At 40.7% G+C, this 20,769-nt stretch overlaps 2 protein-coding genes across 2 annotated transcripts in view; both read left to right on the plus strand.

Annotated features, from left to right (window-relative positions):
• The first annotated feature begins 2,080 nt into the window (after positions 1-2,080).
• LOC125878864 (uncharacterized) overlaps positions 2,081-20,769 on the plus strand; it is a 489,748-nt gene continuing 471,059 nt past the window's right edge. The window contains exon 1 of the mRNA XM_049560328.1: positions 2,081-2,104. Within this exon, the coding sequence (XP_049416285.1) occupies positions 2,082-2,104 (23 nt within the window). The 5' untranslated portion in view covers position 2,081. The remainder of the gene's footprint in view (positions 2,105-20,769) is intronic.
• The window catches only part of fbxl16 (F-box and leucine-rich repeat protein 16), a 57,532-nt gene continuing 53,922 nt past the window's right edge, over positions 17,160-20,769 (plus strand). Inside the window, exon 1 of the mRNA XM_049560240.1 lies at positions 17,160-17,581. The gene's annotated coding sequence lies outside the window, so the exon portion shown is untranslated. The remainder of the gene's footprint in view (positions 17,582-20,769) is intronic.

Genomic DNA, 20,769 nt, shown 5'->3' on the forward strand with positions numbered 1-20,769 from the left:
CAACAGCACTAGCCCTAACAGAAGAAATTACCAAATCCACAGACAATAAGAAATTTGCGATCGGGACATTCATAGATTTAAAGAAAGCATTTGATACAATAAATCACAATCACAAAATTAGAACGATATGGAATCCGGGGGTTAGTTTTGAATTGGGCGAGGAGCTACTTAGAGAGAAGACAACAGTTTGTCATGATGGATGGATATATGTCAGAACTCTTGGACATCGTGTGTGGCGTCCCACAGGGGTCAGTGCTGGGACCGATGTTATTCAATATATACATTAATGACATTTGCAGTGTATCAGAGTTACTGAAATTGTCCTTTTCGCAGAGGACACAAATATGCTGGTTTCAGGGAAAAATTTGGAGCAACTTCTGTCCACAATGACCTCAGAAATTAGTAAATTAAAAAAATGTTTGACAGTAACATGTTATCTCTAAATATAAATAAAACTAAAATCATGATATTTGGAAACTGTAAAAAAAAAAAAGTGAACACATTCAGGTACAGATAGAGGGGGTAAACTTAGAAAGAGTATATGAAAACAAATTTCTGGGGGTAATAATTGACGACAGAATTTGCTGGAAACCTCATATTAAACACATACAAACCAAACTATCTAGAAGCATTTCAGTCCTGCCTAAAGCAAAGCACTTCCTGAACAATAAATCACTCCATATTCTTTATAATTCATTAATATTACCATATAGATGGCACAGTGGTGTGGTGGTTAGCACTGTCGCCTCACAGCAAGAGGGTTGCCGGTTCAATCCCGGGTGTGAGAGCCCTTCTGTGCGGAGTTTGCATGACCTCCCCGTGTCAGCATGGGTTCTCTCCGGGCCCTCCCACAGTCCAAAGACATGCAGATTGGGGACTAGGTTAATTGATAACTCTAAATTGTCCGTAGGTGTGAATGTGAGTGTGAATGGTTGTTTGTCTCTATGTGTCAGCCCTGCGATAGTCTGGCGACCTGTCCAGGGTGTACCCTGCCTCTCGCCCAATGTCAGCTGGGATAGGCTCCAGCCCCCCCGCGACCCTCAAGAGGATGAAGCAGATGGAAGATGAATGAATGAATGAATGAATGAATATTGCCATATTTAAATTACTGTTCAGAGACCTGGGGAAACACATACAAAAGCTCTTTACGACCATTGTGCAGTCTTCAAAAACAAGCCATTAGGATAATTTATAATGTACATTTTCATGAACACACTAACCAGTTATTCATACAGTCCAAAAATCTTAAATTTTTGGATCTGATAGAATTCAAAACTGCACAAACAATGTTCAAAGCAAGGAATAATATGTTACCTAAAAACATACAGGAAATGTTTTCTGAAAGGGAGGGGATTTATAAGTTAAGGGGACAGTTAAGGTCTGCCGCAAAAAAGAGCTTCTTTATCTCTGTTTATGGAGTTAAACTGTGGAATAGGTTAAGTGTGGAAGTACAGAAAAGCCAAAATACAAGACAGTTTTTAAAAAAATACAAGGACATTATATTTGCAAGGTACAGGAATTTGGAAGAGCCTCAGTAACTGTAAATGTGTGTGTGTGTGTGTGTGTGTGTGTGTGTGTGCGTGTGTGTGTGTGTGTGTATGTGCGTGTGTATATATGTATGTGCGTGTGTATGTACATATGTGTGTATATGTGTATGTACATTGTATTGGTAGTTGCAGTAGTAGCATATTTATACACATTTATGAATTATTTATGAATTATTATTATTATTATTATTGTTAATATGAGTTAAGGGGTAGGACTAGATAAGTTTACACTTCCTCCTACCCCCTTTCGAGCATGTGATTCGTTATTGTTGTCTGTCCGTCTGCTTGCCTTTTTTAATTTAGTATTCGTTTACTTGTCCACCTGTTTTTGTTTTTGTTTTGTTTCCACTGTTAACATGTTCAAAATAAAGACAATCAATCAATCAATCAATCATGGGGTATTCTGAGAGGCTGGGCGACGAGGTATATTTTTTACCCTTTAAACTACATCTCAACCGAGAAATGTGTCTCCTTTGGATAAAGTTGTGCGGTGACTTAGACCACAACATCAACTCAACGTGAATAAGATTAACAATGATGTCTACATCTGTTCTAAGGTAAGTCAACATTGTGTTTGAGGCAACATATTGTCACTTTGCTGGAAAGAAATATAAAGTTATCCTTAACATCTCTAGCTAACGTTAGCTAAAGTTAGCCTAACATTAGCTCCTAGCTGCGTTGTTCATCATGTCACCTTGTTTGCTGGGAGTTCATTAGCCTATTTTGTTCAAGTTTTTGTACTTTGGTGATCGTACATTGTTAGCTGTTGTCTAAAGGGCTCTAGTTAAGCTAACGTTAACTTCTGGAGCTTAGCGTCATTAATTTATCTATAATCGCAGAGATAACAAAGGTTGGCAAACGTTATGCTGAATGATTCAATGTAAATACTGTAGCACCAAACTAACGGAGAGACACTCTTGGTAAAGATGGTAAAAAGGTCGTTATCCTTTTCTCATATTCTGAGCCAAAAACCTTAACTTCAGTGGCACTTTATCTTGTTGTCTTTGATGGTGACGGCAACGAGATGTGATTCACAAGCGTACACTGTGGCCTGTAAATTTTGGCTTGTAATTTAAGCTTTTCATCGACCTTCTCAACAATAAAATGATGAATATATCCCTCCAATGCGTAGTTTAGGCCCTTTTGGTTACTTTTCAATTACATCTGATTGTTATGTCCCCAAAAATCATCAATTGCCTCCTGCGAAATGCTGTGTAATGTGACACCTGCCATAGTGCCGGTCACTGAATGTTGATAAATTGTCCGAGTGAGTGGAGGGGGCGTGGCTTAGCCATAGGTCAATAGAGTGTGCCAGGGCTGACGTCAAAACCCGGAAGTTTAGCATCGCGCTGGTTCCCGGAAGAGAAAGTCAATGTGATTTTTGCATTGCGTTTTGGATTATGTCAGAAAATAAGCTCCGTGGCTAACACAAGTTTATGATACTTACAGGTTTTGTTCAGCGAGATAATCTTCACATATGAACACCTTTCATACCGCATTTGAAGCTTAAATGCGATCGCCAGAAGTAAAAATCTAACGTTAGGCTTTAATGGACTTCATGACTACTCCACAGTGGCATGACTCTTGACGTCACCACCACTAAGCTTTCAACTGATTTCGGCCGCTTTATTTTAAAAACATTGTATAATGGGGAAATCGGACTGTTTAAGCTAAATAAGAAGCTGTAATGGCGGACTGCCAGCACTCTCGCCTCTTCGGGGGTGATGATGTTTAATGTCCCCGACAGGGTTTGTAGTCGTATTGAGCAACTTGTTAGCAACCACCTTTTTTACGATACGTAAAAGCTTCAAAATTCACAAGTAGGGTATTTACTGACGTGTTTTATGTCGTAGAACAAAACCTGAAACTCGCTTAAGCTTTTGTTAACCACAGACCTTATTTGAGGCATTTTACCAAAATCCCATTCAAAAAACGTATTGACTTTTAGACGAGAGAACCGGAAGTGCTAAAAGCGCTAACGGAGTTCCGGGTTTACTGGCACACTCTATTGGTGGTAAATAAGCAGGAGCTTATTTGGAGGGAAAGAAGCGTAGCCTATAGTATAGGCAGTATAGGCAGGTATATATAGCATGCACATCTTCGGTTTCCTCTTTCACCATGGATCACACTTTTGGAAGCCTCCTTGGTATTGCATCTGCGTACTTGCTGAGGAAACGCAGAGCCCGGAGCTGTTGGTCCGTCTGGGTCCACAGAGTCCTGCAAACCCGGTCTGCAATTGGCTGCTGCTTTGGCGGCGCTGCTCATTTGCATAAAGCAGCCCTGATGGCCTTCGTCGCCAGCATGCATTGAAAATGAATGGCTGCCGGCTGCTTATGACGCTCATGAAGCTTTTGGTGGGAATCCACGGTCAAGCTTACTTACACGTCACACCAGTGCGCTAGTTAGTGGCACAGTCATCATTGAATATAATTATCACAGACTTAACATGATAACAATAAAGATGATTCTTCTGAGAAAAACAAGAAGCAGTTTGGTAAGTTCATATGATGCTGCTGATCCCTGCTGTAACATGATAAAGATGACATGATGATTGTATAATTCCTGTAAGGGATCCTTCAGAGGACAGGCCAAAAGTCAAAAAGTAACTGTTACATCAGGGAAAGTGTCTCTGGTAGGTTTAACGCAGGTTTGTGTCTTAACTGGGTGCATATTTGTTTGTAATTTCTCTAATTTTACTATCCACTCATTGAAATAGCCAGTTACATCAATTGCTGAGTGTCCTATTACACACACACACACACACACACTCAGGTTCCTGCCTCGGCAACCGCACAGTTACTAAGAGACTGATTGCAAAGAGGCAGTGTTTCCATGGCAACGCTAGTGGCTGAGTCATCTCCACTGCAGTGCGTGCTCTCATATGAGTGCACATGTGTTTATCTGTTTGTATATTAGTGTTCATCCATTCATTCATGTAAAGATACATTTGGATCTGATCATTATAATTCCTTAAACACAAACAATGACATGTATTCAACATGACTGTGGAACATAAATATCAGGTGATACCAAAATAGCCTCACTTTTGAGGGGACAAGGCCGATGACTGACATCATCTCATTCAGTGTAAGGCAGTGTATCACCTTCCCCAAATCCACTGTTGTATCTTGCCTGTTTCTCTTGTCCAGGTAATACATTACACAGCTCCTCTACCACTGTCTTAAAGAGAAAGTTCAGATTTTTGGAAGTGGGGTTGTATGGTATGCTTATCTATTGTCAGTACATTACATACATTTGATGTCTGTCAGCACGTTAAGTTTGGAGGAGTGTCAAAAGTGCCAAAACAGAAGCTAAGCAATGTACTGTTGTGGATGGGGTAGGAGCGAAAGGTATTTTAGCCACCTAAGAAAGTCTACAACAGTTAAAGTGTGTGCTGAATTGGTGTCAGACAGCCTGTTTTGAAGGGGACGCCATTAACTGCTTCAGTTCCCCATATATGCTCTTGTCAAAGCCATCAGACTCCATTGATAAATACAGTAATTTTGGCTCCCTGAACACAGCAGCTGCTGGTCTATGGCTGTCTCGATCAGTTAGTTAGTTTATGTTATTTTGAGAGTTTGGTGAGTCCAAACATACTCTTTTAAACACCAAAGTCACACAATAACACACACAACAGATTGAGGCAGTAGTAAGTCAGCAGCTCCAGTGTCCAGCAATGTTAAATCACTTTATTTCTCAATGGAGTCTGGCTTTGATGAAAGCATTATAACAACCTAATTTCCCCACTGGAAATCACTGTCTCAAGCTGTTTTGCTACCCACCCCCACCCCAGCTCCTCCTTTTCATATTGTGGCTGCCTTATCAGTGTTCTGTTTGTCATTGATGCTTGCTCCGTTCTGGTTCTGGGGGGTCTTTGCAGCTGATCTACCTGCCTTTGGCTTTCCATGTAGGTGCATGGAAGGGCAGGGAGGTTTGCTCTCTCCAGAACAGAGCCATACTGCCAAATATAATACTCCAAATGGAGATAAATTTTTCTTTGACAAAAGTGGTCCTGACTGAATCATTAGTATCATCATTAAAAAGCTTATTCTGGTCAAAACCTACTTCTAATAGCTGCCGGGGTAAGATGAGCTTGAATTCCTTTAATTAATTTATTTAACATTCTTTCCTAATTTTAAATGACAAATTCTGATATCATATGAGAAGATGATTATAAACCCACTGTTGACCAATAGAACATAGTGTATGTTACCAAATGATATGTTAACACTGAAATAAAGTTGGAAAAAGTCAAGATACATGTATGCAATACTGATAAAGAGAAATATCCTAAATTACTTTAGGAGTTTTTGAAAAATACTATAATATTGTTAGAAATTACAAGAATGTTAAAGTGTCTAAAATCATTGTTTATATCTTAACAATGTATCATATGACAATGTGAAACAGGTTCGCTTATAGTGATGTGCAGATCGAGAATTATGTCCTGAACCTGCAAGCGCACACACACGTGCGCACGCACACACACACACACACACACACACACACACACACACACACACACACACACACACACACAATTGGTGCTTGTAACAATGATTATGTGGAGGACAGTCTCCTAAAATGAGTTATTTCAGGTTTAAGTATTAACCTAACTGTAAAATCACTGACTTACCAGATATGTATATGTTGTTATAGAAATATAGAAATAGAAACAAATAACTTTTCATTAAATTGTAATTATCAAACAAAACGCAAGAATACCATAAGAGACACATTTCCTCCTAGCCTGGTTCCAGACCATAGACCCCGCCCACTCAGCTGAGTAGGCTTGCATTACTGGTCTGGCATACTTCAATGAATTTGCGATTTATCTCGTCCAAACGATGGACGGACCAATGAATGCCAGGGGTCTAGCGATTAGCCAATCAGCGCCACGCTGATGTCAAGCTGTACGCCGGTGGGTAACTGGTGAGGATAGCAACAATGGCGACCGCTACAGATCCTACAGACCACAATAACGATGTTATCGAGGTATTTCGCCACTACTCGCGTTAATGGAGGACCAAATTAAGGAAGCTGCTAAACTGGATTTAACGGCGATGCAGCTGGGCGTGCACGACGACGGAGACATTTTAAACAGGCAATGCTCGCTTGTTTTCGGCACCCCCGAGGCATGGATACTAATAACGTCACATTCTGGGTGAGTCGTTGAACTCTACTGATTGGTTAGGGAAAAAATCAAATTCCCTCCCCCTTGTAAATCGCCTTCAATGGAAGCCATGTCAGACTGAAGGTTCTGGGAGCTTCAGTCTGACACTCCTTCTCCTCCTCCTTCTCAGCTGGTGGTGCAAGTGTTTTTCCTCCAACTTCTGTCAGCAGCTGGAGGTAAACATTAGTTAGTTTGGAGCAAGTGGCACCCTTATATTGCAACAACACACTCTCAACCCCATCTCGTCCACACTGAATCTGTTAATATGGGCAAGTACTTTCTGTCTATCTATGTTTGTGCCATTCAAACAGGAAACACACATATTATATTGTGATATTTACTAGAAATGACAAACAGTATAGCCAACAGCAAGTAGATTGTTAGGAGTGATGATGTTTTACTAGAGACTATAGCCTTCCTTGTGATCTTCCCTTAGCCAGCTGCCACCTTATTTAGGGTTTTGTTGTTAAATGAGGAGATATCATACAGATAATTGCATATTTCAACTTCATTAATCAGCTGTTCCTCATCCATTGTGGAGCTCTCAAAGCAGATGTCAGGAATAAACAGAAACAGGGTGTCAGACAAAAGTATAGCAAAACACAGCAGGGCTCTGATTGTGTGCAGCTGGACAATCCAACAGAAAACAATGTAATTAAACTGACGATCCCTTGCGTTACATTCATTTAAAACATGGCATTAGGGTAAATAAAACAAAAACAAATAAATTAATCTGCAGTGCTATGAAAAAAATTAGGCACCCCTGGTTGGTTACTGTGAGTAGTTCATTAAGTAGAAGATGAACTGATCTCCAAAAGGCAAAAGGAAAAGGGCCTAAATGCAAAGGTCTGGGCACTCTGCATGGCCAGTACTTAGTAGTGCCTCCAAGTATCACAGCTTCTAAACACTTTTTTGTAACCAGCTAAGTCTTTCAGTTCTTGTTTGGGGGACTTTCAACCATTTTTCCTGCAAAAGTCTTCTAGTTCTGTGAGATTCTTGGGCCGTCCTGCATGCACTGCTCTTTTGAGGTCTATCCATAGATTTTTAATGATGTTTAGGTCGGAGGACAGTGACGGCCATGGCAAAACCATCACCTTTCCCTTTTGAGGAAGTCCATTGTCTGTTTAGGATAATTGTCCTGTTGTAGAAGCCATCCTCTCTTCATCTTCAGCTTTTTTACAGATGGTGTGATGTTTGTTTCCAGAATTTGTTGGAATTTAACTGAATCCATTCTTTCCTCCACCTGTGAAATGTGACCTGTGCCACTGGCTGCAACACAAGCCCAAAGCATGATCGAAATACCCCTGTGTTTAACAGTTGGACAGGTGTTCTTTTCATCAGATTCTGCATCCTTTTTTCTCCAAATATACCTTTGCTCATTGCACCCAAAAAGATACATTTTAACTTCATCAGTCCACAGGACTTGTTTCCAAAAGCATCAGGCTTGTTTAGGTGTTCCTTTGCTGAATTTTGTGGTGAGGACACAGGAAAGGTTTTAATCTGATGACTCTTGAGCAGGTGTCACTGCACAGTAGCACAGTGCAACACCACTCCAGAGTATGATAAATCTTTTGCAGTCAAAGGGGTGGTTTTGATTTGCCCTTCTAACAGTGCTACGAGCAGCTCTCTCAGAGAGAGTTTTCTTGGTCTTCCAGACCTCAACTTGACCTCCACAGTTCCTGTTAACTGCCATTTCTTATTTACATTAAGAACTGAGGAAACAGCTACCTGAAAACACTTTGCTATCTTCTTATAGTCTTCTCCTGCTTTGAGGACATCAGTTATTTTATTTTTCAGAGTGCTAGGCAGCTGATTAGAGGAGCCAAGGTCTCAGGAGTCAGAATATTTATAATGCTTTGAAATTTGAATCACCTAGCCTTTCCTAATGATGATTGTAAACAAACCAAAGACCTAACAAGCTAATTAATGTCTGAGACCCTGGTAAAAGTTGTCTGAGAGCTCAAATGTCAAGCTTTTGCAGGGTGCTCCTTTACTTTTTTCACTCCAAAATTGTACAAAACAAAAATTATACACTGACCTTGCTTAAAATGTTGAAAAGCATGTTTCGTGTTTAACTTCATGCCTTTTGGAGATCAGTTCATCTTCTACTTAATTATTCACACTAAATGAAATTTTGACCAGGGGTGCTCAAACATTTGCATGCCACTGTATTTTTAAAGACAGTAACTGTATTCAGAATACTTGCAAACTGTAACTGTCACAGAGTACAGTTACTCATATTTTGCGTTTTAAATACGTAACTCAGTTACTTGTATTCCATTACTCCCCATCCCTGACTGTGACATGCACATACACGCATAAATCCAACTGTCCATCACATATTGACATGACAGACAAGATTTGGTGAGACTGCAGATTGTTGCAGCTGCAACAAGGTTTGTATAGCAGTGTCTGAGAGTGATGGGCTAAATGGATAAGGGGCAGATTATTGTTATCATTATTACCACACACAGGTATAAAAAATAATAAAGGAATGAATGGGTAATTGTAATGCTACATTGTAAAAGCTGCAAAGCAGTGGAAGCCCCCTCCCCCTCTATCCATAACAGGGAGTGTTCCTCTTTCTCCACTAGGAATCCCTGCATTATTAATGCTATAGTATGTACACTATGGTGGGTATTTCTGGGTTTTTATTAGGCTTTGCTTTGCACTTGACATTTTTACGGCTACATTTGTTCATGTGTGCAATCTCTGTGTTTGTATCTAAGGTAAACCCATGAGCTGACTTTCTATTTCAGTATGTGTGTGTGTGTCTGTGTTGTACATTATCGTGCAACGCCCTGTGTGTTGTGCTTGCGTGTGTGTTGTCCGCGGATGCTTTGTGTGTGTCTGTGGGTGTATCTCTTTGTGCTAAAGGGGGTGGGAGGCTGAACAGGCGGGTAGGATTCTATAAATAGAAAGCTCTCCAGCTCCCTACTTCATTGGACTCGGAGAGAGAGAGAGAGAGACACACACACACACACACACACATGCACAAAGAAAAAAATGGAGAGAGAGTCAGAGGCGGCTGCGCTATGTTCGTCTGGAAGATACAGAACAAACGGAGGAGGAGAGCCAGTGAACCATGCCGTCACTTCCTTATTGAGGTGATGCCCATAACAGGGCAAACCCCCGGAAGGAGCTTTATGGCAGTGAATCCCAAACTACCCTTTCAAAAGAATCAACGTCAATTTGTGACCTCACAGCACAGGTTATGGACTTAGAGTGGGAATGTATTGTAAGCAGTTTAACAGACAGTTCCATTTTGGGAAGGCTCATTTGTCTTTAATTCAATCATTGAGTTTATCTGGACTAATTTCATTACTTATTAATCAACTCTGGTTTTACTTCTGCTTTAAGTCAATACTCATATTTTGGTTTCTTCTCTAGATTTTGCCAGACACTCTGATTTTGCCACAAATGTGAACAGCATTTCCTCCACTGAATAAAGCACTTTGCTCCTGTGGACTGCAACTAATAAACTGCTTATGAATGAATCTCTTTTACCACTGCCAAAATACACATGAACATTGTTACGATGGTGTGAGAACATTCAGAAAATGACGAATGATTTCTCCTGTCCATCCCAACTCTCCTCATCTCTACCCCTCCCAAGCACCTCTAGTGAATAAAGCCTAAAAGAATAGGCAATCCAGTCCAGTTTCAGGGTTCAAACCCTTTCTCAGTCAAAAGAAGGAAGCAGCTCAATGCCAAAATGAAAGCAACAAGTGGCAGCAAGTGGGTTTAGGGCCTCACAAAGCTAAGTCAAGTCAGCTGGTTTAATTTTTCTAAACTGGGAGTGAAACCAATCACAGACTTGTTTAATCATTACAATGTATACAGCAATTCAATAACTGCACAATCACAGCACACTCAATTGATCTGCCTTTATCGGATGTGAACAAAACTTTGTGTGTACTTTCAGGACTTAGTGCGAGATGTGTCCACTGAGTTTATTCATGATTGCTCCAAGACAACTTGAGTTATGGGCTATTTCCCTCTAAGCCCTTTACCTTTGCAAAGACTTTCTGACACACCAATGGTGTCCTTATGACCTGTAAACGTGTCTTTAACTGGCTGGAAAACACAAGGTTGGGTGCTACTCTTATACTCACTCAACTTTTAAGAGTGGAAGTAGGTTGCGTCTGAGGTTGCTGAGGGACCATAACCAGCACTGTATTATAGCCTACTTACCTGAAATCCTGAGTGAGGAGCTGATTTTCTTTCAGGTGTTGTTTTGTGGTGTGTATTAGTCCTAAAATATTGTCTGTGGGACAGATGTAAAGCTCTGGGTAGCCTTACACTAAAATATCCAACTTTGCTGCCGTGATTGGTTGTTCCTTTCACTTCGCATGCGGTTTACACAAAAGTTGAACTCTTAGGGTGCAGCCGTTGCGACCTGAAAAATAGGCGCTTCTGTAGTATATGTGGCAGCTTCAAGAGCAAGGCGGCAGGTTGCTAAGCAACCTTAACAAGCACCATATCATAGTCTATTTATCTAAAATTCTGAGTGCAGAACTGATCTCCTTCCGGGTGCTGTGTTTGTAGGCCTATTGTCTGTGTGACAGGTGTAAAGCTCTGGCAGCTCTGCACTAAAATGATCAATTATTTATCATAGACTGATATTTATGGAAGAAGGGAAAAATATCTGCCAGCTGTGACTGATTGGTTGGTCTTCATCACATGACATATGGCGTATACTGCTGCGCTCCAAAAGTTGAACAGTGTTTATCTCAGGGTGTAGCTGTCGCGCCTTGAAAAATAGGGGCTCAGGAACCCCTGTGCACTACTCTGGCATTGCTCTAACATTGTTTTGGCATTTGAGTGCACCTGCTGCGCGTCAACATTGAAAACAATGAATTTGAGGGCACACAAAAATGTGGCATATATTTATGCTACTGAATATGGAACTTTTGCCAAATTTTGCCTAAACTCTCCACAAAACCTATAGAGGGGCACATTTGGATGCACTCATATTGGTCAGTATGAGTGCATCCAACCTGTAATATATAGCTTTTTGCTAGACAGTGACTGTTCCCAAATGCTGTAACAACCAGAAAACAGCTAGATAGGGATGTTAAAGAGAGTTAATTTGTCTTTTTATCAGCAAATATCTTAATCACTTGATTTGATTCTGCACTTCACAGTAAATTTGATCAAATTAACATTATTGAAGTCATACACAGATATAGTGTTAAACTATATGATTCAAATATACCATTGATTTGTGTTCCTGCATAATACATAGTTTTATTCCATGGTGATTACTGATTCCGGATCATGGTTGACTCATTTCATTCAGCAGTCGGTCTGTTGTTGGATCATCAGGACCAGAACTCTAGCTATGTGATTCAATATTTATCTCTTATTATGGAGCATGCATTTACTTCAGACCATTTGTTTCTAGAGAGCAACTGGGTTACAGCAGAGAGCACTAGTTCACAGTTAAGTTGTCATAATACGCTAAAGAATAAGTCAAACTCACACTGTAATATGATAATTGTACAATGTACATGGCCCTTTCACATTACAGATGATTTAGTGTTAACCCTTTCAGTCTCAGCTGGAGCGGACAGCATTCTGCCTGCTGTCTAAGTGAAGCATGGGAGCTAAGTTGATTGGTGCATTTTGCTACATGTCGATAAGCTTATCAACAATCCTTAGCTAAGCAATATAAGTTAGCAGCAGTGTAGCAATGTGTTGTTACGGCAACTCAAATGTGAACATCAAAACAAGTGTTTTTATGTCCCATTCTCCTGCAGTGGCTGAGGAGGTCTTAAAGAATTTGGTAATGATTCATTTTATGAGCCTGTAATTTCCTGATAATGTCCTGGGAGTTTCCTGAAAAGAAGTATTGAATTTGATACAAATAAAAGGGAAACTATAACTTTCCTTGAAAGAAACGTTCACAACTTTGCATGTTCATGTGTTGATGGTTGGACTAGAATAAACTGGAGTAAAATTTTGAGGTTTGTTGCTGTACCTTTTCAGTTTTTCTGTAGCAGGTATCTTTTAAAATATAATGTACTGTATATCTCTGCATTGTTAAAATCATGATACATTTCATCTTCAACTATTTACATCAAATATTTCTTCACTTTGAATTCCATATTCTGAAAAATAAAATGTGCAATATAACAATACAACAGACTAACCTCCATCTCCTCCTGTCCACATGTTGGAGTGTCTGAGCAAGACAACGGTGATGCCCCTGATGAAATATATTTGTTGCGCTGTCTAATGCATGTGTGTATCCCCAACACATTCTCACTCCGACTTCGTCACATATCGGCGTTCAATCATGGATTTTCCACATCAAGATACAATGTGCAAGGTACCCTGGGTGTGTTGGTTGTTAGTGTTCAGGGACACTGTGTCAACTTCAGCCTGTTACATGCATTGTCTGTTTTAGAGACCACTTCCTTTTTCACAGGAAACATACCGTTTGCATACAGTTTTATTTTAAAATAAACTCAATACGTCAGTACAACACACAAGTTAATGTTTTTTTTCCTCCCAACAACAAACGCAGGTGGTTATGTTTTGCCAAACATACACACGTGGTTGGATTTAGGCAACAAACACATGTGGTTGGGTTTTGGAAAAAAGAACAGGGTTTGGCTTTACACTCTTATAGGAAGCGAAACCAGGCTCCTGGGTGAAAGTCGGTGGTTGTTGGACCCATTCACCACCCCTCCCACTTGCGCTGCTTGGACTTCTGAAGCCTTAACTTTCATTGTTGTCCTGCCGCATTTCCCCCTGGCGCAGCCCATCATGTTAAAGCAGCTGTGCGGAACTTTTTACCATTAATAAACTGTCCCTAGTTCGTATCACCTCCCCTTGAAGATCCACATATTTATTTGAACCCAACAGCAACAAAAAAGCCTTTCTCTATATGGCTATTTAGCGTAGCCTCGCTCGGGTCGGAGACACAACGGAAGTCAGCAAACCAGAATACGGCACCCGAGGCGGAAGTAAGTCTGCACGCCCGCAGCGACCCGCAGCGATTAAACCACAGAAGAAGAGGAAGGAGCCATGTTTACAGTGTTCTTCGAGTAAGCAGTTACGCAACGGGCATTGCTGAACACATAACACCTAACAGTTTTACCAGAGATGTTTTGGATAACGAAGGAGCATCATGTAAAATTATCTGTGACTGTGACCATGAACACAAATATACAGCAGACTATATGAACAGGTCTTACTTTACTACTAATTTGTGTGTAACGTTAGCATGTTTGCATTTTTCCACTAATTCCTTCGACTGACCTAAGGTTAGTAGCGTTAGCTTTGCAAGCAAAGGCTGCAGGTAACAGCTTTGCTGTGTTAGGATTATGTTCTGTCTTCACTGTGTATCTTCACATTAAATAATACTCCGACCATTTGGGAGGTATGTCCTTTCTCTATCATTTTCATATTGAGACAACATGATCGATATCTTTTTTGTGTCTGTACGTCCAGTGGCTGGGTCTCAGCGGTTAGCATTGCGCTTACAGGGGGTCAGTACGTCCTGTGCTGTGATCTGCGGAGGGATACACCGGTGAGCAGGCACAGACGTAGCTTGTAAACAAAACTCAGCTGTTTATTTAGCCTAGCGATATCTCCGGACTATAGTAGCTGCAATGGATGACTTTGAACGCAATTTTGAAGAGTTTCCTCTAGCGGACACAGATCCAGAGCCATACCTGTTTGAGCCGGAGTACACAGATGAGGAACTCCCACGTGTTGGATGCTGAGCGGGCGAGAAGAGAGGCTGAATCCTCTGCTTCCATTTTGCTGCACAGAATGGGACTCGGTGCTACCATCATTGGGGAGATATATCATCAGGAGGAAAACCGCCACAGGGAGTGCATCACAAGGAGTGAAAACTTTGCAGCAATCACTAATCCTGGCTTGATTGAAACTTTTTTTCATGTTCCTAAGATGAACTGGAAAAAACACCCAAGCCTGCAGGAGCTGATGGACAGCTTTCAGTCGGGTGAGTAATATCGTCCATGTCGTCTCTTTGTTTGCTTTTACTGAGTGACCTAGCGTACCTGTCCCAGAGCCAGCTGCAGCTGTTGCTCACCAGTGTATCCCTCTGCGCAAGATGTACTGACCCCCTACAAGCGCCAAGATATCCATCATGCTCTCTCAGTATGAAAATGATAGAGAAAGGGCAATCGTTGGAGTATTCTTTTCACATAATAATGCGGACTCAGCAGATGACTTGTTAACTGTTTATTCCTCCTTACACCGAACGTACATGGCTGCTTCTTATTGTTTCCAGTAGCACAACAACAGTTACTACATTACCCAGAATAACTTGAGGCTCACACTACTACGGTAGCCTTAGTAGCTCAAAATACACAACAGATTAGATTAGATCAGAACAGAAACAAGACAGGAGAATTTACTGAGTAATTTTGCTGACCAGACGTTAGTTAATCCTCTTGCTCTCCAAAACAAATGCATGCGGTAATTGCCGGCTGGAGTCAGAATTTTATGACATCAGGCTGTGGGTGTCATACTGCTTCGACCACAGGGGCGCTATAATCAACGAAAACTTCCACACAGCTGCCTTAAATAATAACAGCGACTGCCGTGCATCATGCCACATGAAAGGATGACTTTTTTGACGATGTCTGACGTTTGAAGTCACTGCCCATTGCCCAAGCACCAGATTTTGAGGACTTTTTTTTCTTTTCTTTTTTTATTTTATTTTATTTATTTAAAAGGGACAATGTACGGCTCAAACATAAATGTCACCAATGTCGCCATTTGATGCACCGTACCAGATTATAGCTTCAAGCTAATTCGCATCTGTAGTCCCTTGGTAGGTCACAGTAAAAAATACAGTACAATAGCAAAACAGAAAAAAAACAGCATACAAGGATAGACAGAACATAACAAGCTACCCGTAAACCCCACACACACACACACACACTCCAAAAACCAAGTTCTGAAGACCAAGTCAGTGATTACAGAGCTGAGCAGCTTTTAACAGATTTTGGAGTGAGACCAGGTTTGTATCCCACTGTCTAGCTCATCACAGCCGTTCTGCATTGCGCTCACATGGTGGTTACTGCTGATATTGGGATGGCAGCAGTGTGGACGTTTGCAACCTCATTGCAGTTGTTTAGCGCTGTTTATGGAGTTAGCACTATTAGCTGCTAGCTGCCAGCTCAGCCACCTCCCAATATATTCTTTTCAGTCAAAAGTTTATGTGAATTGAAAATTCATTCTGTTGCTTTGCATCTTTTCGGCGTGCTGGAATACTTTCTTTTGGCAAATTTGAGTGTAACACTCATGCACTTACCGTAAAACTTCAATAATAGCCCGGACTATTATTTGCTTAAATCACTGAACTAAATCAGCCTATATTTGGGACGGACATCTAAATGGGAGAGGCTCTTAATTTCTTTCACACAAAACTGTTGCACTGCAAAGATGGGAAATAGGACATTCAAATTGTCTATTTAACCAGTGTGAATATTTTAGTTTCAGTCACCACTTTTTTTGTCTCTCTTGTTTACCAGGCTGTAAATCTGAATGAATTATTCTTTAGTGCTCATGATTTCAGTAAAAAAAAAAAAAGTAAATTGTGTCATACCAAGCTAACAATTTGTGTTGCATCTCCATACTGACAAAAGTTTAAATATTTGTATTTGTATGCACAATCTAAGCAGCTAACCAACATTAGCTCCAGTGGGTAAAAAACAACCTGGTTTTATACATCCAAAGAAGCTGCATAAAAATGAAATGCTTGGCAACCAGACCAGGCATCTAATTGAGACAGTTGTTTTTTGTTGTTGTTGTTTTTTGTCAAAATGTGTAGCCAAGAAATTTGCAAATACCATATTTATTTATTTTTGATTACTTTTTGTTAGCTAAGGGATTTATTTGTGTTGATTTCTCATTAACTTGTGCACTTGTTTGTAATAAATACAGTGAAAAAAAATACAACAAATACAAATACAATAATAATAGTAATAATAATAGTAATCAGGGCACCAAATGTGCTAGGTCTGGCACTTTTATGACTTTTCAATTTAAGATTAGAAATAATCAAAAAGTAATCAAATGTAGTGACCTTACTTTGATGACATAATCTAAAGAATTGTATTACTTACTACTACTTAACAGGATTACTAGTAATCGGTAACTCATTAGGCCTACATTTCAAAAGTAACCTACCCATCACTGAGAAGAGGAGCCCTAAGTAGGCTACACTTAACCCCTAACAGAGTCTGTGCAGGCCACCGGCCATCCAATCATTAAGTTGCACCACACATACACACATACACACACACACACACACACACGCATGCAGGTAAAGCAGCTAAGTGTGGTTCATTTCCAGCATGAGTGTGTCAGGGCTGCAGAACAATCAGAAGCTGCTGCTCAGGTTACATAAGAAGCAGACAGAGTGGCTCTGTGCACAGCACTGCTCCAGCTGCCCTATCCTATCTCTTTAAATGAGACAGAGCTGTTCCGCTCCGCTCTGCGCGTGTGTGCGTGTGTGTGGAGGAGAAATTACGAGACAGAGAGAGGGCCACTCTGTTGTGGAGGAGGACTAGGCGATCGAAAACACAACAGATTGGATATTTTGATTTGATCTGAGCGCTTTTGCAGGAGGCTGTGGATCGCTTCTCTCTACCTTTGACTCATTGTGATTTTGGACCGGGCTGCTCCTCTTGTATCTATGGGCTCGGCAGGCGCATCTTTCGCCTTCCGATAGGACATAACGGGCAGGGCTGCCTTCAAATAATTATTTATTTCGCTCTCTCCGCGCCGCAGCGTTGGGAGAAACGTGATCGAGAGGCAGCGATAAGAGCGCGCTGATCATGGATTAATGCCCGAGTAGATTTTCATCAGAGAGGTAAGGGATGCTGCGAGAGAAAAAAAAAAGGCCGGACGAGGAGGATGCCTCCATGGGTGCAGAATGTGTGTGTAGCGTGTCTGTGCTTGTGATGGATGGTGGGGTGTTGGGTTATGGCAGCAGCATCCACACTGCAGTCTCCTCCGCTCAGACGAGGCGGAGGAGACTGCGGAGAGGCCGGGGTGATGTGGGTGATGGCGCTGGGTGTTCCTGCTCTTTGTGTGCATGGTGGGGCCTTTGGGAGACGGAGCTGATCAGCCGCATCGAGCTGCGTATTATAACAAACACAATGACGTAAGCGTCTCCCGGTGACGCAACCGCTTTCGTTCTCATTTGTGCAGCAATGTGAGTTCTTTCTTTACAGCCTTTTTTTTTTACCAGGGGTTTTCTGTGTTTTGCTGTGGTTGTCTTGGTTCCACCCCTGGTGCTCTGTCAGCTGTTTTAGTCTGTGTGCTCCATGACATGTGAAAGGTGAAAGATTAGCTTATAGTTAATAATCTTCATTTAACCACTCATTTAACCCTTAAGTGGCTTAAGGCTGGAAAAGTCATCTCTGTATTATAATGTATCCCAGGATTTCCTGTGGATTTGGCTGCACAGCATGTTTGTAGTGACTGACCCACTGGTGATGGTGGTGCTCTGGGGGGGCTACGTTTGTCATAGGTGACTGCAACTCAGTTTTATAGTTAGAGCCAGCTCTGTCAATGCCCACATCTTTTAAACTCTTTGTAACTCAGGCTATCTGTAAAAGGCCTACATGTAGGCCCATAGCACTCATACTCAACCAGCCACCCCTGGGCCAAATCTGGCCTGCGACAGGGTGCTGATTGCCTCTCAACTATTTTCTAATTCACAATAAAAATAAGTAAATTCACACTGGAAAAGCATCAACATAGAGCTTGCTTACAAAAAAAAGTGCCAGGGAAGGGTCTCCCGGACCCTCGACAAAGGTCCAAGCTAAGCCCTGAATGTCCTAAATCTAAGAAACACCCTTGCATACACTTGACCTGTGCAGGGCTTTGTCCATCTGTCATTTTACAAAAGTGGCAACACAAGTTAAGTATCCCAGCCTATAGTGTCCAAGCCCAAACTCTGATCAGTGGTGCTGTCAGATCTGCGCTTTTGAGGCTTCAGATGTAAATATGTAGGCCATATATATTAAAACAATAATAATAATAATAATGATAATAATAGTTAAAAAAGAGCCCCATATCTATTCATCTGTCATTTCATTCATGTATTAAAGCCCTCAAAAGTAATATGATATAAAAAAAGTGGTGCACATCATTTGTTCTTTGTAAAAGTATTAACATCAAACTATACTAAAAGTACCATAAGTATAAAGTACTCATCGGGCAGAATGGCCCATTTATACATATATATATTATGTTAAAGCATAATAAATACTGATGTGTTAAAGTAAATAAGGTGCTCAAATAAAAAAGCATCAAAATAATTTTTATTTCAAATCAAAAACATTCCCAGAGGAGGATCCCCCCCAGGACACCCCTACAGAGGTCTGGGCTAAGCCCCTAATGTCCTCAAGTCCTTGAAACGCCCCTGGCTCTGATCATGTTAAACTTCATGACTGAAGTAAATTTGGTTGCAGCCAGACAAAAACGTTTATCATGAAAAAAATCACATTATGCAGCTATCCAGACAAATCACAAGGACAAACAAATGCTAGACCATTTCAATGAGGACAGTGCAGGACCAATTTAAATAAATCTGAAACAAAAATCCTAGATTGGAATAGTTTGGATGACTGAGTACCATTTTAGGGAGCCAGTATGACCTGCACAGGAAAAGTGCACACACTACTATTTTTTGTAAATGTCTTTTTTTTGTGACATTGTTATGACATTTTTGGTGACATACCATGTTGGGCGAGAGCGGATGGAGAGTTACAGAGACAGCTCAAAGCTTGTGTCAGCTTTTTTCTTCTGTTAGTACAGTGTAGAGTGCGTTGCCCCAGTCTCACTTTACTGTTCAGCTTTAGCACTCGGGCATCGGTTTCTGCTGGGGTATGGCAACACCACTTGGACAAACCACACACAGAAATGCAGTAGAACTGAAGTAATAATAATGGTAATTTGGTTATTGATGATTATGATCACATTTACCAATGATTATTTCAGATGGCAGTGAGTGGTTGCTTGACATAGTTGCATGGTATTCTTTTCACTTGTAGTTCTATCAATATAATTATATTATGATTGTAAAGGCTTTGTATATTTTTTCATGTGAGCAGAAACTCTTTATCAATGGCCTGAAGGTAGGAGCTCAAACTCTCTCTGCAGGAGGGGATTTAAAGGACATTCAACATGTTGCAGGCCTTCCTATTGTAAGCCACATGTCCAGAAAACTCTTTAAGTATAGTACCCTTAGAGCTGTGCATAGCCCATACAGATGAACCTGAACGGTAGATCTGCATTTCCACCACAGACGGTACTCTTAAGCCCCGTTTCCACCAAATACTGTTGGTATGGTATCTTTGGAACCAAAAGTAACCCTTCTGACAGGGTACCTAGACCCTAGCCCACAGGAACAATGCTCTGCGATGCTTTTTTTTGTTTGTTTTTTTGTGAGGATTAGAACATATGCACTTCACACAATCCGGTCGGAATTAATACATTTATTTTTAAAGGTTTGAAGATCCACTCATTACTAAAAGTCTGTGTCACCCAAAAGAGACAAAAAAACAAAACAAAATAACAACAACTAAAGTAATGATCAGAGTTGTCATATTGACATTTAAGGTGTAATTATTGACATTTAATGATGGATTCATGTTGTCAATTCATGCACTGAGTTACAATATAAGTTAATGTTCCACCTTAAAAGTTGCCGGTAGTTGGCCCAGTGAATTGAGTTTTTTTTTCTCAGTCCACAGCTGTTACTAGAGGGAGCAAACATCCTTTATTTTTATAGTTATAGTTTACTTATGTAAAATTTGCCATGGTATGAAAAGTGGTTACATTAAACCAGCCAACTCAGCGCTGAGCAAGAGTGACTATCTGCTATTGACCAATCAACAGATTGCTGTGTTCACAGCTCCACCTTTTAGTGCCATATCTGTGTGCTAGGTACCCCAACAGAGAGGTGACCAATAATGGAGATGGTAGGGAACAGTTTTATTGATACTATCCACAACTTTTCACAGTGGAAATGGAAAAAATGCATACCGA

Source organism: Epinephelus fuscoguttatus, linkage group LG19, assembly GCF_011397635.1.
Source record: "Epinephelus fuscoguttatus linkage group LG19, E.fuscoguttatus.final_Chr_v1".
NCBI lineage: Eukaryota > Metazoa > Chordata > Actinopteri > Perciformes > Serranidae > Epinephelus > Epinephelus fuscoguttatus.